The following is a 14745-nucleotide window of genomic DNA, read 5'->3' as shown; positions in this document are numbered from 1 at the left end:
AGAATTATGAAAGGAAAGGAATATTCAAGGAAATACAATAAAATATTTTCTAAAATATATATTTATTAACTCAAACTTCTCTGAAGCAATTCGTGTTCCACACTATCACATTACATCCTTGTCTGTTAATAAGTGGTACACACATAAATTAACATAATTCTAAAGTACTATTTACTAGGGGAATAAAGAAGCAATAGTTATGTGCCATTCAAATACCAAACAAAGATACTTCTGGCAATTTAAATGGGTACTCCGGATGGTTTTCAACTCCCTTCCAAAATAAAAAATTGAAGATGCGGCCATCTTCACCTCTATCCAGGTTCTTTAAAGTTTGTATGTCCTCCAAAGTCAACTTGAAGTCGTATATGTCTGAATTTTCCTATGAATATTACAAATTGTGAGACAATCATTGATATCAGATAGACAAATCTACTTGCCTTAATAATTGTATGATATTTTAAGAGGTTAGCTTGTTGAATTCTTTACATTTTTAGTTTCATTGTAATGCCTGTTAGAAAACCTTTTACAAATAAATATCTATGTCAGACAAAGACTCAATTATTTTATATTAAATACCTTAATTCTTTTTTCGCTAGTACTTTTAGGTATAACGACAACGTTCTGCTGAACTAGAAAGCGTAGTAAAACTTGGGCGGGTGTCTTTTTGTACTTTTCAGCCATTTTCTTTACATCTGGGAGTCCTAGTAGATCCGGAAATTTGTCAGGGCTGAAGGTGAAAACGTTTTTACGTGAATTAAAGTTGTAAATTACATACGTTTAATGCTAAAGTAGTAGTTGAGATATATAGCTTGAGATAATATTTTATTCGAAACATGGCATGTATGAGTTTCGTATGTGAAAATCCAATACGTTTTTGAAACAATTAGTGAGTAATAAAGATTAGAGATAGAGATGCTGTCTCATAAGAAAAGAAAAATCATAGATACATCTCTGCTAATATTATAAATGCGAAAGTTTCACAACTAAGCCACTTTTTTGACCAATTTTAATGAGTTGACCTTGGCAAAGGAGATAGAATGCCTTTTATCAATGAAAAAGTGGCTGAAGGGGGTGGTACAAATTTTGTATGTAAGTTCGTCATCGTTAAGATATACCTATACCCGATTTTTTCATATTCTGTCCAAAGCAGCTACACCACGCAGATACAATCACATCACGATTCTTAAATCTCACCTGTAATTGTATTTATTGACGAAATGGTCCTTCGCACCCGGACTACCGAGTGGTGCATACGCAGTCACCACTATATCGTGTTCCTCACAAAACTGTCTCAATGGTATTTGTTGAAAGTATGCATGCAACTCCACTTGAAGAACTTGCGGCTTAATTGTAGCGCTCTTTATAATATTTGCTATTTGAGTCTCATTAAAATTAGATAAGCCCAAGTTCCGAATCAAACCGTCTCTTTGACAATCTTCCATGGCCTGTAAGATTATGGTTGCATTTACAACCACCAAAATATTTTGTGTCTACTATCGGAGTAACGAGCTATAGCTCAGTTATGTATACGACAGATTACAGAAGCCTTTCATTACTCATTCGTATGGAAGACAAACTAACTAACTTTTCTTACCTTCCAAGTTTTAACATGGTCAGTGTCATGATCCAGCTGATACTCTCCGGAATTCTTTACTATTGGCGTGAGGGTCTTCGGGTCGCAATGGAATGCGAATGGTACATGTATCAAATACAAGTCTACATAATCTAACTGCAATCTCTGAAGCTGTAGCTCAAAGAACTTTTTTACGTCCGACGCTCTATTTGCAACGTGGGGTAACTAAAAACATCAAATTATTCGACTTCTAAACCAACTTTCGTTGTACAATAGTGGATTACGGACAATTTATTTAAAATGCTTTAGCTGTTTTTTCAGGGAAATAATACCTTTGTTGTAATGAATAAATCTCTTCTTGATCCCTTCCTGTCCTTAATCCATTTTTGTATTGCCATTCCAATGGCCTCCTCATTATTATAATTGAATGCCGTATCAATGTGCCGGTAACCCAAATCTAACGCTTTATATACTATAGATCCTATCACATCTGGTGAAGCCTAAAAGATGTTTAAAATCTTTATAAAAAGATAACAAATTTTAGTTTTTAAATCTATCGTACTAACCTGCCAAGTACCTAAACCTAAAGTGGGCATCAAATCTTTTGTCTGCGATAATTTTGCGTATTTCATATTTCCAAAAAATTTCCGATATTCACGCGTAGTTTTAGATTGAACTATGGATGATTTTGATTTACCAAAGCCCTTTACTGCTACACAGAACAAACCTCTGTTTAAGAATAATCTGACGAACATCAAAATTGGCAGATTTCCAAAAAATACTTGGCTTTATATAATTTGAAAAAAAGCACTGTCGTCGTTCTTTATTTACTTTTAATAAAAATCAAAATAAATTTGATTCTCTATGCTGAACAATAATCTAGATTTAGACACTAGATGCGCGTTGCAAAAATATTGATTTTTAGATCTACTTTTAACTTGATTTAAATTACCCGGGTTATATTCAGCGAATCAGCAGTACACTAGATGGTGGCTGTCATTGTCAAATCTGATTTGTGAACTATTAAAGCATTAAACAATATGTTAAGTGTCAAACTGCAATCAATTTGTTTTGTAATTCTTTGTTTATAATTTTGTTTTTTGACGAATAAATAAATAACAAATCGAAAAGCGCTTTAAGTAAATCTTAGGTTTAAATAGTTTCTGGGGCAATTAAATATTAAGTTTATATTAGATTAATAACTAATAACAGAAAAGAAAATGGGTGTAAGTACGCTTATGTTTATGTCATGGAAATTTGCTGTATTTATTTCTAGCCAAATTGTAAATGAAAATGTCTTTAAATATACTTTTCAAATACTTAATGTACTAAGCCTTTATTCGGTTTTCAGAAAAAAACAGCAACGGCTGTAAACAAAAACAAAGAAAAGCGCCAGGCGCGCAAATTGGAGCAGCGTCGTATAGCTGACGGCATGACACATGTTACAAACGCAAACAAACTAGAAGAACTGGCCACCTTATGTAAGGAACTATTGGTGTATCAGAGTAATAACCTTGAAGTGGATATGTACATCCAGAGGGTCACTGAACTTGACAAAAATGTTTTACAATGGGCAATAGATCTAACTGAAAGGAATATGAAAAATCTGTAAGTTGTGATAACTATAAATCTATCACCAGTTTGTGATATTGCTTGTGTATGTTGTCGTTATGATAATTCTAAGCACTATTTAGGGTATTGTGTTCTAATAATTGTATCTAATCAAATTGATTATTCAGGATTCAGAAAAAATTAATTGGACGAAATCCAATCCTATTTGTTTTTTTTATTGCATTTATCTTGTGTATCACTTTCTTTGTAAATAAATTATTTATTGCTTTATTATTATTTTATATTACCAGGAATATTAGACACTTAGATAATATAACATCATGTTTACCTTCATACATGCTTTAGAAAAGTGCAGTATCCATGTTTATTGTAGATATGAAACCTGTGCCTGGGGCTGGAACAGAGATCGGAAAGTTGAAGAAATGACAGAAGATTCTGCCTGGTATCTTATTGCAAAAGAAAAAGATAGCTTATTAGCCTTCTCACATTTTAGATTTGATTTGGACTTTGGAGACCCAGTGTTATACTGGTAAGTAACAAATTATTTTCCATTCTTAAAAGGATTACTGGAATATAAAAGTAATTATTTTGGTCAATAGAATGAATTACATAGAAAACTAGATATATGTTTTTAAAATATACATTTATTTACACTTTCTCGAAGGCTTAAGTATTTTCTAAGTTCTCTATTAACATCAAATTGTCTAATAACATTTGTATTATTCAATTGAATAAAATTAAATGTATTAAGTCTTTGTTATAACTACAATGTACAAATAAATACTCACAAAAATATTAACACTTACATTATATCTTAATTAGTTTTTATTTTATAAACCCAAAGAAAACAGTGGAATAGTGTCATACTTTTTCTTAAAAGTCTTTTTTGGGCTATGACCTGCTTTGGCCACCACCGAATACACCTTGTGCAAAGGTAGCGAAAAAGTTTATATAAAATATAAATTGTCATTGCTGTTAAAGCTATGCTAATAGTAAGTACATCTAATAGAAGGTATTGTGTGAAAGATAATTCGAGGGCTGGTGATCGAAGGTGAGCCCCCCCCTGATGCCTCAAAATATACTCAATCCAGTACACACTTGTCTCTAATGGGGGCATTGGTCGATCTAGAAATATATCTTTCAGTCGTAGCGCATTTTCTTTGTAACTGAAAAAGTTAAGATAAAAATTAAATATAGATGAATTTATTTATTTCACATAAATAATTTCTAGAAGAGAAAACTCTAGACAGTTTCTTGCTGACCATGATTACTGTAAAGTACTCGAAAAGTCTAGTCGAGCAAATAATGTAATAAATTCGCGTATTAACTTATAGAATAATATAAGTTTCATTAAAATGTTTAATATTTGCCTAAACCCCAGAAAACAGCAAAGTTGCTAAACATATATATAAATCTTAAAATCATCCCGAAGCCCAATTATTACAATTTAGATGACAAATTAACTAATAATTCTCCAACTTCCACGTAACCATGTAATAAATATTTGTTCTCGCCCTCAATTTAACTAAATAAGATCTGAGCTTCAAGTTATGGGCTCTTTTAAATAAACATTGACTTACCGGTAATTTGAAAGTAAATTGTGTAAAGCATTCTTAATGGAATCCTTCGTAATATCTGGTAAGGTTAACGTAAGGGAGAGACCGCGATCGTACATTGCGCGGGCGTTTAATGCTTGGTCTGCATACAAAGGTACAACGAGCATTGGCACTCCGCAAGCCACTGCCTCCTGGGTCCCCAACAATCCACCATGGGATATAAAGATCTTAACATTCGGGTGACCTGCACGAAATGTTTGATGTTTAAACAACATGTAAATGTTCTTAATCTTCTAATATATACAATTCTCGTGTCACAATGTTCGTTCGCATACTCCTCCGAAACGGCTCAACCGATTCTTATGATTTTTTTATGCATATTCAGTAAGTCTGCGAATTGGCTACTATCTATCTTTTAAACCCCTAAAGTGATAAGGGGTGGCCACCCAAAAAAAAATTTTTATGATACAGCGTACAAAAATACACACAACCCCTAATTTTCACCCCTCTACGATCAACCTCAATTTTTAATATTGTGGATAGTTATTTTTATTAAACTAAAAAAAAATCCTACAAGTAATATACATGGCAAGACAAACGTTAGCCGGGTCAGCTAGTAATTAATAAAAAATCATGCAAGGAGCATCAGACTTGATATTTATTACAGAAAAACAAGTGATTTCCATTATAAAACATCGCACTGCTAAGATAATATTTAATGGGGTCAGATGCCCTATAAAAATATACATACACAAAGTTTTATATTGTGGTATCCAATCCATAGCATATACGTTCTCTGGTACTGTTAAATTATTGGATAGCATGGCCCGATTCATTTTTACTAAAAATAGTTGTGGCAATTCAGACATTGCAGCGAATATTTGAACGAGTTTCTCATGTGGTATGGTCTCTATTCTCGACATAGACCCGAAGCTCCAATAAACCACTCCTTCATTAGCATTATCTAAAATCCGTCTAAGATCCTGCGGAAAAACAATGAAATTAAATTCTATAAGTATGTAGAATTTATTGTCCACGTTATTCAGAAACACAAAATAATTCTGCATGTTTTTGAGGCTATCAGTTTAAGGTCTTAGGTCCTGTGTCGGTGTTTTGAAAGGGTAGATTGAACTAAAGATTGTGTTATTTAGGTTAATTTTATTGTCATAAATACAATGAAATCATGCTGCTAGTTGATAAGCAGTGCATCTCATTATAAAATTAATAATATTTAATCATTAACGAAGAATGGTCTATTGATTAAAAGTCACCTTTGGCATTTTAATTGCGTCATTTAGATGGAGCCCACCAACTTCTACTAATGCGGGCACTAGGGGTCGAACTTCGTTAATACTGAAGTGGCTGTTTGCAAGAATTAAACTGTAGTTTTGTGCCAATAACTCCAAGTTGTCACCAGGTCCAAACAACATATCAGCTATCACCTGCAACGAAAGTAAATAGTTATGGGAAATATGTTTAAAGTGATGTATTATATTTTAACCGATTTCATTGTTTCATAAATTACGCACCTGCGAAGGCACCTGTGACTTGTATCGATAAATTGCCTTAGCCCAAATTATTGCAAAAGTGTTTAAGAACCGATCCCACAAGTTCATTCTTTGTCCATAACTGGTCACGTAAGATGGAATGTACGATGGTGCTTCTGGGTTAGCTATTTGGTCATTGACCCATGGCAATACTACGCTAGACAGTAGACCAACTACTGGTGCATTAAACCTCCTTCCCAACGGGAGAAAACATTCAGACCCGAATACTTCAACTATGATTAAATCGAAGTGGGCTGTAGAGTTCAGCAATGCTCTGACTGAGGGCATTCGAGATACAACTTCACAGGCTTGAAGGCATTCCTTTATGATTTGTTCTAAATTTCTTACAAAGTCTGGTTTAAAAGTACTTTGTTGTCTCGTCAAATTATTCGCGATTTCCGGGATGGTTCCTGCTAAGCTTATTTCTTCTAAATTTATTGGTGGGTCTCTCTGTAAATTAAGAAAAGTTACTTAGTTAATTATAGTTGAGTTTATCTTTTAATAAACCAATTTCCATAAAATATAGAATAAATTTAAAAACAGACTTAAAGGATCAGAATGAAATTTAAATTCTAACTGTCGGCTTTGTATCTATGTATATTGTATATGTATAGTTAATAGCAGCCTATATTTGATAGAATTCGCAAAAAATGCATCTCCTCATCCATGCAAACTTTGCGAGTAATTATTTTATTAGAATATAACGAAAGTTTTATTGTGTGCATATAGATAGATATCTATTGATATAGATACCCATGCAAAGACAGTCGCGTGCCAGCGATAAGAGTAGTGGGCTACTGCAGACATTAAAGGTCACAATACATTGTTTATGGGCGGTTCATTAGATGAAAATTGCTTTGTATAAACTATTACACATTAGTTTAATATTTATTCGATCCCATGCTTTGCACGGGTGAATTAAATATCACATCTGAACATTGCACCATTCGCGTGAATCTTTTTAATAATCAAATTAATTAACCTCACGATTACTAGCAACTACAGTAAGATAATTTTTATATTATTTGCTTAATTAGTAAGTATGTACTCACTTAGGTGCCAACAAAGGCAGATAAAAAATTTAAGTCTCTCTACGTTTTACTGTTATAAGTCGTTTTGTTACATACGTTAATTTGGAACAAGATAAAGAAGTATTATATATTATATAAGTTTTAATACCGTGTGTATTGGAACTACTCTATATAAGTGTACTGTTATTCATAAAAAAATCCGACGAATTGTAAAGTTTTAACTTAAATACTCTTTTCAATACAGCGCACTGAAACTGTCTTCCTGTGAAAATTGACAGGAAGAGACAAAAGAGCTATAGTTAATAGATTGCAATTAAACTTATTTATACCTATATTTAATTGCAAGTGCAAGTAATATCGTATTTATTAATTGTATTCCATATCATTATTTATATGAGAATTCTTTGAAAGTTTACTAAATTATGTTATTGTACTAAAAAAAATCTAAATCGTATAGTTTCAAAGCAATTAAAAAAGTACTAATAACCGTTGTTGTATCTAAATGACTCTTCAAATTAACGAATGAAAAGCTCAATGAAGCTCCGCGTACTTAGCCCTGTTTTCAATAATCACTTGTTTGGCACGTGTTAGATAAGAGGAAAACGTTTGAAGAATACTATTGTTAATATAGTTTTTTCTTTTTTCTCCATATGGTTCGATTTGATAAATAGCGAGTCAGTTGTCAAATGTCAAAGTTGCATGAAAAATGTGGCGGATTATTTAATGAATTATATAATCCTCGTAAGCTGTCTGTTTTTTATTATTATTTGTAAGCTCATTCTAGCTAGTTTTAGACTTGCTCTTCTCTCAATTTTACAAAGTATTTAACGCGTAAAATATTTCAAAGAAATATCTGGCCTCATGGTGCGCAAGGATTTTTCATACTCACGATACAGTTACTGACGCCTTGACTTATTGCTTAGAATAGTTTCTACCAGGCAAAATAAGAAGTATTTATTTTGTAATTTTCACTATTTATCACTAAGTTTAAATGTATTTATTTTCAAATATAACTTCAATTAGTATTAGTAATCGATCGATTTGTGTAACAAATAATTACAATTCACTTTTAAAACATTTTTATTTTTAAATTATATTAGTCTGAATAAAATATGTATCAAAATACAGTAAAATAATTTATACAAAATATACTTATATTGATATTGCAACATAAAAATTATAATGTAACCATTACATAATTTTAAATATTTTGTTTCAAACTCTGTAGCGGGTTCTTCGTATTGCAAAAATGCATGACCTTCAAGAATTAACACAAGGAATTGTAATTGCAAGTACAATAACCAAATAACATACCCTAGGAAAGTGTGAGATGACAGTCAAGTGATGTTGTCTGGAGACGAGAGCGTCTATTATCCTCCCGTACATGGCATAGTGGCTCTTGGTGTTAGTGGGTAAGACGGCTAGTATGCGAGCCGTATGTGCTGCGCTGGCGCAACAAAGCACCAGCAAGAGTAGCCGCGCCTGCATCTCGCTGTTGCTCGACACTGATTGCGGCCTAGCCAAAGCTCGCAGCCACTGGCCCTCGGTGACGTCGTCAAGTGCATACGATACTCCGATTAACATTGTAATGCGATAGTTATATGCGTTTAAGTAAAACCTCATATATAGTAGAAGAGATTTTTTTTTCACGTTTTATATATTTCGGTTGGTATTCGTTTTCCAACTAATGTTCTATTAACCGCGTGGATATTAAAAAATAACAATAATTTAAATGACTTCATTATTAACAAACTCTAGACATAGGTCGGTATTCGTGTTATTTCATTTTTTTTATTTATATGGCAATATTAAATACTTTAATAACCAATACAGTACCATTATGTTGCCAGTCTATGCATGCATACGTTCTATTTATAAAATATCTAGCTATCGCTTTATAATGACTGCTGTATGAATAACAATTTTCTTAGAGAAAGTTTAATATATTGAACATTAAATTAATTAGACTGTGTTTCAGTTATGAGGTACAAGTGGAAGCGGACGGTCGACGCCGCGGTCTTGGCCAGAGGATGCTTCGAGTGCTCGAAAAGTTAGCAGCTGCTACGCGCATGCGCTCTGTTAGACTGACTGCGCTTACGCATAATCCATCCGCGTCGGCTTTCTTTAGAGCCTGCGGGTAAGTTATTAGGGTTGCAAAAGAATACTCCTTTATAACATTACTATTTTTTTTATAACTCGACGAGAGTTATAAATATCAATGTGGTTTCATCTCACATATCGTTTTTAAAGGGACTAGTTCAAGGAGCTTGGTTGGGTTCGGTTAGTTTGTGTAATTTTATCTTTGGTGTACGCGAGTTTTACAAAATATTACTACATTATTTAAAGATGAGTTTTAGTTGAATTAAAATTTTGTAGGTTTTCTGACGTAAGGATAACTTTTATACTCGGAACTTAGTTTTATAAAACACATTCTACCCCTTCGAAAATGTTACAGCAACCCTTGCAAAACTTACTACCTCTGAAATAAGGTAGTGTAAGGCAAACTATTGTGTACAGATTTTTTTAACGATTATACCCAAACTACTGCATCCATTTCTAAAATGTTCCTGTATGAGGCTATTTTTATTTGTAAAATATTTAAAAAACCCAGCCGTGCGAAGCGTGAGACAAATAATAATTTTCCTTGTTGCCAACGGCAGTTGCTACTCAGTTTTCACCTTTTAATGTTCTCCACGATTAGGGGAGTGCAGCAACTTTGAGCGTGATTACATATTTATTGTAATTAACGTTTTTTTAATCAGTATCAGTTTTACGTTTGCATGTGTGCGTGATTTGATTATTTGCGATCATACCTATAAAGTAAAATTTAGTAAATGTCCCCCTTTCAGTCATAACTTGAAACTTAGAACAACAAGCTAATCTATGAATATTTTAGTACTGTTTTGTATGTAAAACTAAGTTGTTTTCTTGGGTCTTGAATACTATATTACAAAGGTAATAAATTCGCTGTCTGTTATCTATTAATTATTATTGGTTTTAAAACTCACATTAGTTTCTGTATTCTGTTTTAAGTCGCATTGATGATGCATGCAACAATAACGATTCAAAACTTTATACATTCACGAAGAATCTTAAACATATTCTCAACATAAAATATTCTTATTGTGCAACAATAAGGGAATAAACGACACAGAGAATCCAAGATTGGATATGCTAGTGCACTTTATTTTTAACTAAACATCCCTTTTTATTGTGTGTAATTAAGTTTTTTCTTTCTTTCTACTTTATTTGAATACCAACAGCATCAATAGTCCAATCACAATCAAAGTAACGTCTTGTCTTTTGTTTAACATTCTTACAATATCGAACAAGCATCGAACTTCGGATAGTGATGTCGCAGCCAACTAGCTTAATTAGCCGTTCAATTAACATCCTAGCCTTTTAACTAAACGGTGCTGTTTAACTAGCGACTTGAAAGATGTTCAGCCGTAGCGTTTGTTACAAAATTTAAAAAACTGGTTGGCTAAGGCTTAGGCCATTTTTACGATAGAATCATTATTTGGCAGAAATAAAGAAAATGAAACATATGACATAAAAAAAATTCTTTTAAAATTAAATGGCTTGAGTCAAATCCACATTATTATTGTAACTAAACTCTTCCATTGTACTTGTTGTTTTTCATGAAACTTTGGAAAACACCATCCAAATTGTGGTTTGCCGACGCCATATTGACAGTTTGAAAAGTTTCGTTTCGGGTTTAAGAGTGGCAGAAAGTGGAAGTTAATTCAAATTAACAGTCAACAGGCCAGGCAAGTAATGAAACGTCATCGATCTAAGTAATTTGCCTAGGTGTTTGATCAACTGGCTGAACATCTTTTAGGCCGCTAGTTAAACGGCTAGGCTTTTAATTGAACGGCTAATTAAGCTAGTTGGCTGCGACAATAATACCAGTTAGGTTTCTGGACGATTTGCGAAAATGAAGTATTAAAATCTAAACCTGTTCGTATAATAAATAAGTAAACAACTTAAACCAAAGTTCTATACAATATAATATTCTAGAACAGACAGCTGGTCGACACTGGCTTTATTTATTAGCTAACTGAGCTAGATCAGATATCAAGACATCGATGATTGATTACTGACATGAACCGGACACGCTCGGGTGACCCAATAACTGCCTACCGATAAGTGTTAATAACATCAACTTAATTAGCAACAATTGTAAATAAGCAAACGCATTTGTGCAATTCCATTATCTTGGCAAAACATTATGGAACCCGAAACAAAACACATAATGTTTAATGTTTAAAGAACTTTATTTCTCATTACAAAAATTATTTTTTTTATTTACATGAGAAACTTAATATTAAGTATATATACGAACGAGATACACGTCGCCATCAGCTAGCCCAATTCTAGTCTAATGGGCCCATTCTGATGTGTGTCTTTAATGCCCTTTTGAACTGATCAATCACGCTAATGTTACGAAGCTTAGACGGCAACCGATTAAACAATTGCACACCCTCATACCTAATAGATCTCTTTAAATAATTTGTGCGCGGCTTTGGCAAGATAAGCAAACTCGCTCGACGAGTATTGCGTGTAGTGGTGTATTTGATTTTATTAAATGATAAGTTACTATGTAGAGAGTTATTTAAAATTTTTTTAATAAGGATACAGGTGCTATAAACATATAGTTGTTTAATCGTCATAATTTTAGTTTCTTGGTAGATTTTATTAGTAGGTGTTAAAAAATTGTATCTGAATAGTGCTTTTATTAATTTATTTTGTAGTGTTTGTATTGTAGAAATTTTGTTTTTGCATGCTGTACCCCATATTTCAATTAGGTATATGAAATGTGGCTTGACTAAACAATTATAGATCAAATGACGTACAGATTGCGGAATGCATTTAGATATTGACCAAAATCTGCCTATAAGTGATTTTAGTTTGGTAATTATGTGCAACAAAACACATATTTTTTATAGGCGCAAAAAAGTTAATTTTTACTTTAGAACCATTTTGTTGTATGATTACTGTTGCTATCATGACCTTATTTTTTAAGAAAACAATCAACATATTGATAATAACTTAAGAAAGTCTGAAATCTGTCACCTCAGTCCAGACTACGATAGTAATTAATGCAAATAATTAAAGTAATTTTTGAGATAAACAATGATAGCTTTGTTCAGACGAGTATGGCTTAAGCAATTTATTCAAGATAATTATAACTTTTGGTCGGAAGGTAAAAAAAGTGCGTGCGTACAAAGTACACATGTCAGAAGTGAAACTTCTTTGGCAAACTAATTTTTAAGTCTTGTTCATCTTTATACAATTCTAAAACTTTAGATTTCTGAGTGTCAGAGGCAGGGAAAAAGGAAGATGTGTCAGGAATTTAAGGAATTTAATTGTTTTAATTTATTTCTTCGATAATAAAAACACGTGGCATTTTGATTTACAATTCGTCATTTGAGATTTCAACAAATTATCTTGCATAAAATATAAAATAATAATTTTTATTTTAAATTTTAATTTAAAACATTTCTATAAGGTAGTTTTCCCTTCCCTTCTCTCTCTCAATTGGTCTTAATCGCTCTCTCCTTTTTCTTCGACAAAAACGCTGCACATCTTCGTGACGCTAATATTATTACGATTCATCCGTAAAAAAATTACCCTCACGCGCCTAAAGAAGTTTCACTTCAAAAAGCATCTTCATACATGTTAATTGTCTGTATGGGCAATATCAGATGAGTTGCACCGTTCTCAAAATATATGTACCATTAAAGAAAATTGTATGCACTATAAGACCTATGTACGTAGGTGTAAAGGGTTGTTTATAATTTAACTTAAAAAATCACGCGGAATTAATAATTTGTTTATACGGAGATAAATGTTCATAGAGGCTCAACGTCCGATAGCCGGTCAATAGTTGATTCAAAAGAAATTGTTTAAAGTTAAAATGTTAAAAACTTTTTGATAACCTATCCAATGTGCATGTGCACGCGCACTAGACGTGCTGATAAAGGGGTTTCCGCGAAACGTAATATGTAGCACGCGTCCTCTGTGGTTGGCCACTCTTCTTGTGTGACATTATCGAATAGATGATTTAATACTTTGATATTAGATTTGTAAAGACGTCCTCCGGTGGTACGATACTACGTACTTGTTTCAATTATAAGTAATTTTATTTCAACGGTATACGAATGTTGAAAATAAAAGCCGTAATTGATGATTTTTTTTGTCATTTCTAGTTTACGCCTGTCTTTGGATTTGTGTGCGTAATGTAAATTAAAAAAAAATTGAATTATGAAGTCATAGTTAAATAATAGTTATTTAAGCTGGTATATATAATAAAATATTGGAATTGTGTATAAAAAATTAATAGTGTAAGTCTCTCTGTATCAGAATATTTTCAAAGTTTTTATGAAGGATGATTTGTTTGCTAAACTTATTTAATTATTTACAGGTATAGCTTGGACGACACCAGCCCTCCAAAGGAAGAAGCTAACCACTATGAAATTTTAAGCAAATCCACGTGTTTGACCGACACAGATTTAGATAAAAACCCTGAACTAGATGGGGCGTAGCGACACTGCAGAAATAGGTTTTAATTAGGAATTGGTTTTTTTAATAAATATTTTTACTTTCTGTTTGATATTTTTTATCCGCCTCTACCAACTTCGACACTCACTAATTTGGCATGTAAGCTACACGTTTATGATTCATTCATAAATACATTAATACTATTTATTTAATAATAGCTGTTTGAAGAGGAAACTAGTAGGGATGGAACCTACAACCTTAGAGTGAAGAGTCTTACGCTAAAGTCATTAGGCCAACACTGCTCTTTTTATATTGAAATAATGTTTGCATATCCATGAAGGCTATAGAAAAACTTGGAATATATAGCTACCATAACAGGCCCTTACATTTAAATAATGATCGTAAGAAAGTTTAAATTAAAATAGAGGTTATTTAAATGTTTCACGTGCCGGATCTGCCTCAAACATGAATGTCACGAGTACAATGACTGCAGATTGCGATTAATTTTACAAATACCTACTCAAATTAAATAACTAATGAATGGAATATTCAGACTTGGCAACGAAAATAATCTTGACATACAATTTTGCGGACTTTAGATAGCGTTGTTGTGTTACTTATTAATAATCAATCTTAATACAAAGAAAACATACAAATAATTCTTTTTGGAGAGTTAATTTTAAAATGTGTCTGTAGACTTAAAGGAGTGAAGACACTATTTTAACAGTAACTTATAAATGAGGAAGTAGAAATGCTACGAGTATGTTTTTTTACGATTCAATGAATCCTTTGTACAACCGCATCCTAACCCTTATTACGTCGTAACTCAAGCACAACGAACCTAATGAGAGCCTAAGTGCGGTAACTGAGTTCACCAACCACTAATTACGTCGTATATTGTAACAGTGTAACGCTCGAAAAAAATATTTCCGGTTCAAATGTACTAGCTGATTGACTTCTTG

At 32.6% G+C, this 14745-nt stretch overlaps 3 protein-coding genes across 5 annotated transcripts; 1 reads left to right on the top strand and 2 right to left on the bottom strand.

Moving 5' to 3' along the window:
* Window positions 1-43: 43 nt before the first annotated feature.
* On the bottom strand, window positions 44-3584 carry LOC125052377 (1,5-anhydro-D-fructose reductase-like). Of its 2 annotated transcripts, none has more exons than XM_047653198.1 (6): window positions 3474-3584; window positions 1906-2073; window positions 1595-1798; window positions 1195-1445; window positions 577-727; window positions 44-379 (listed from the first exon to the last, which is right to left on the bottom strand). In XM_047653198.1, exons 1-6 carry the CDS (start codon window positions 3477-3479, stop codon window positions 209-211), a joined length of 951 nt encoding a protein of 316 aa, XP_047509154.1. In that variant the 5' UTR covers window positions 3480-3584; the 3' UTR covers window positions 44-208. The 2 variants fall into 2 exon arrangements, with proteins under 2 accessions (XP_047509154.1, XP_047509146.1); XM_047653190.1 differs by lacking the exon at window positions 3474-3584 and adding an exon at window positions 2140-2622.
* Window positions 2662-13888, top strand: LOC125052408 (N-alpha-acetyltransferase 40). Its single transcript, XM_047653235.1, has 5 exons — window positions 2662-2799; window positions 2925-3181; window positions 3519-3674; window positions 9258-9416; window positions 13707-13888. The coding sequence occupies exons 1-5, from the start codon at window positions 2794-2796 to the stop codon at window positions 13825-13827; spliced, it is 699 nt and encodes a 232-aa protein (XP_047509191.1). The 5' UTR covers window positions 2662-2793; the 3' UTR covers window positions 13828-13888.
* On the bottom strand, window positions 3772-8810 carry LOC125052357 (UDP-glucosyltransferase 2-like). Of its 2 annotated transcripts, XM_047653158.1 has the most exons (6): window positions 8594-8810; window positions 6231-6698; window positions 5973-6143; window positions 5453-5684; window positions 4726-4945; window positions 3772-4311 (listed from the first exon to the last, which is right to left on the bottom strand). In XM_047653158.1, the coding sequence occupies exons 1-6, from the start codon at window positions 8765-8767 to the stop codon at window positions 3960-3962; spliced, it is 1617 nt and encodes a 538-aa protein (XP_047509114.1). In that variant the 5' UTR covers window positions 8768-8810; the 3' UTR covers window positions 3772-3959. The 2 variants fall into 2 exon arrangements, with proteins under 2 accessions (XP_047509114.1, XP_047509122.1); XM_047653166.1 differs by lacking the exon at window positions 3772-4311 and having other exon boundaries at window positions 4722-4945.
* Window positions 13889-14745: the final 857 nt, after the last annotated feature.

This window comes from Pieris napi, chromosome 1 (genome assembly GCF_905475465.1).
Source record: "Pieris napi chromosome 1, ilPieNapi1.2, whole genome shotgun sequence".
Taxonomy (NCBI): Eukaryota; Metazoa; Arthropoda; class Insecta; order Lepidoptera; family Pieridae; genus Pieris; species Pieris napi.
The sequence above is the reverse complement of the archived record's forward strand: the minus strand, read 5'-3'. Positions and strand labels throughout refer to the sequence as shown.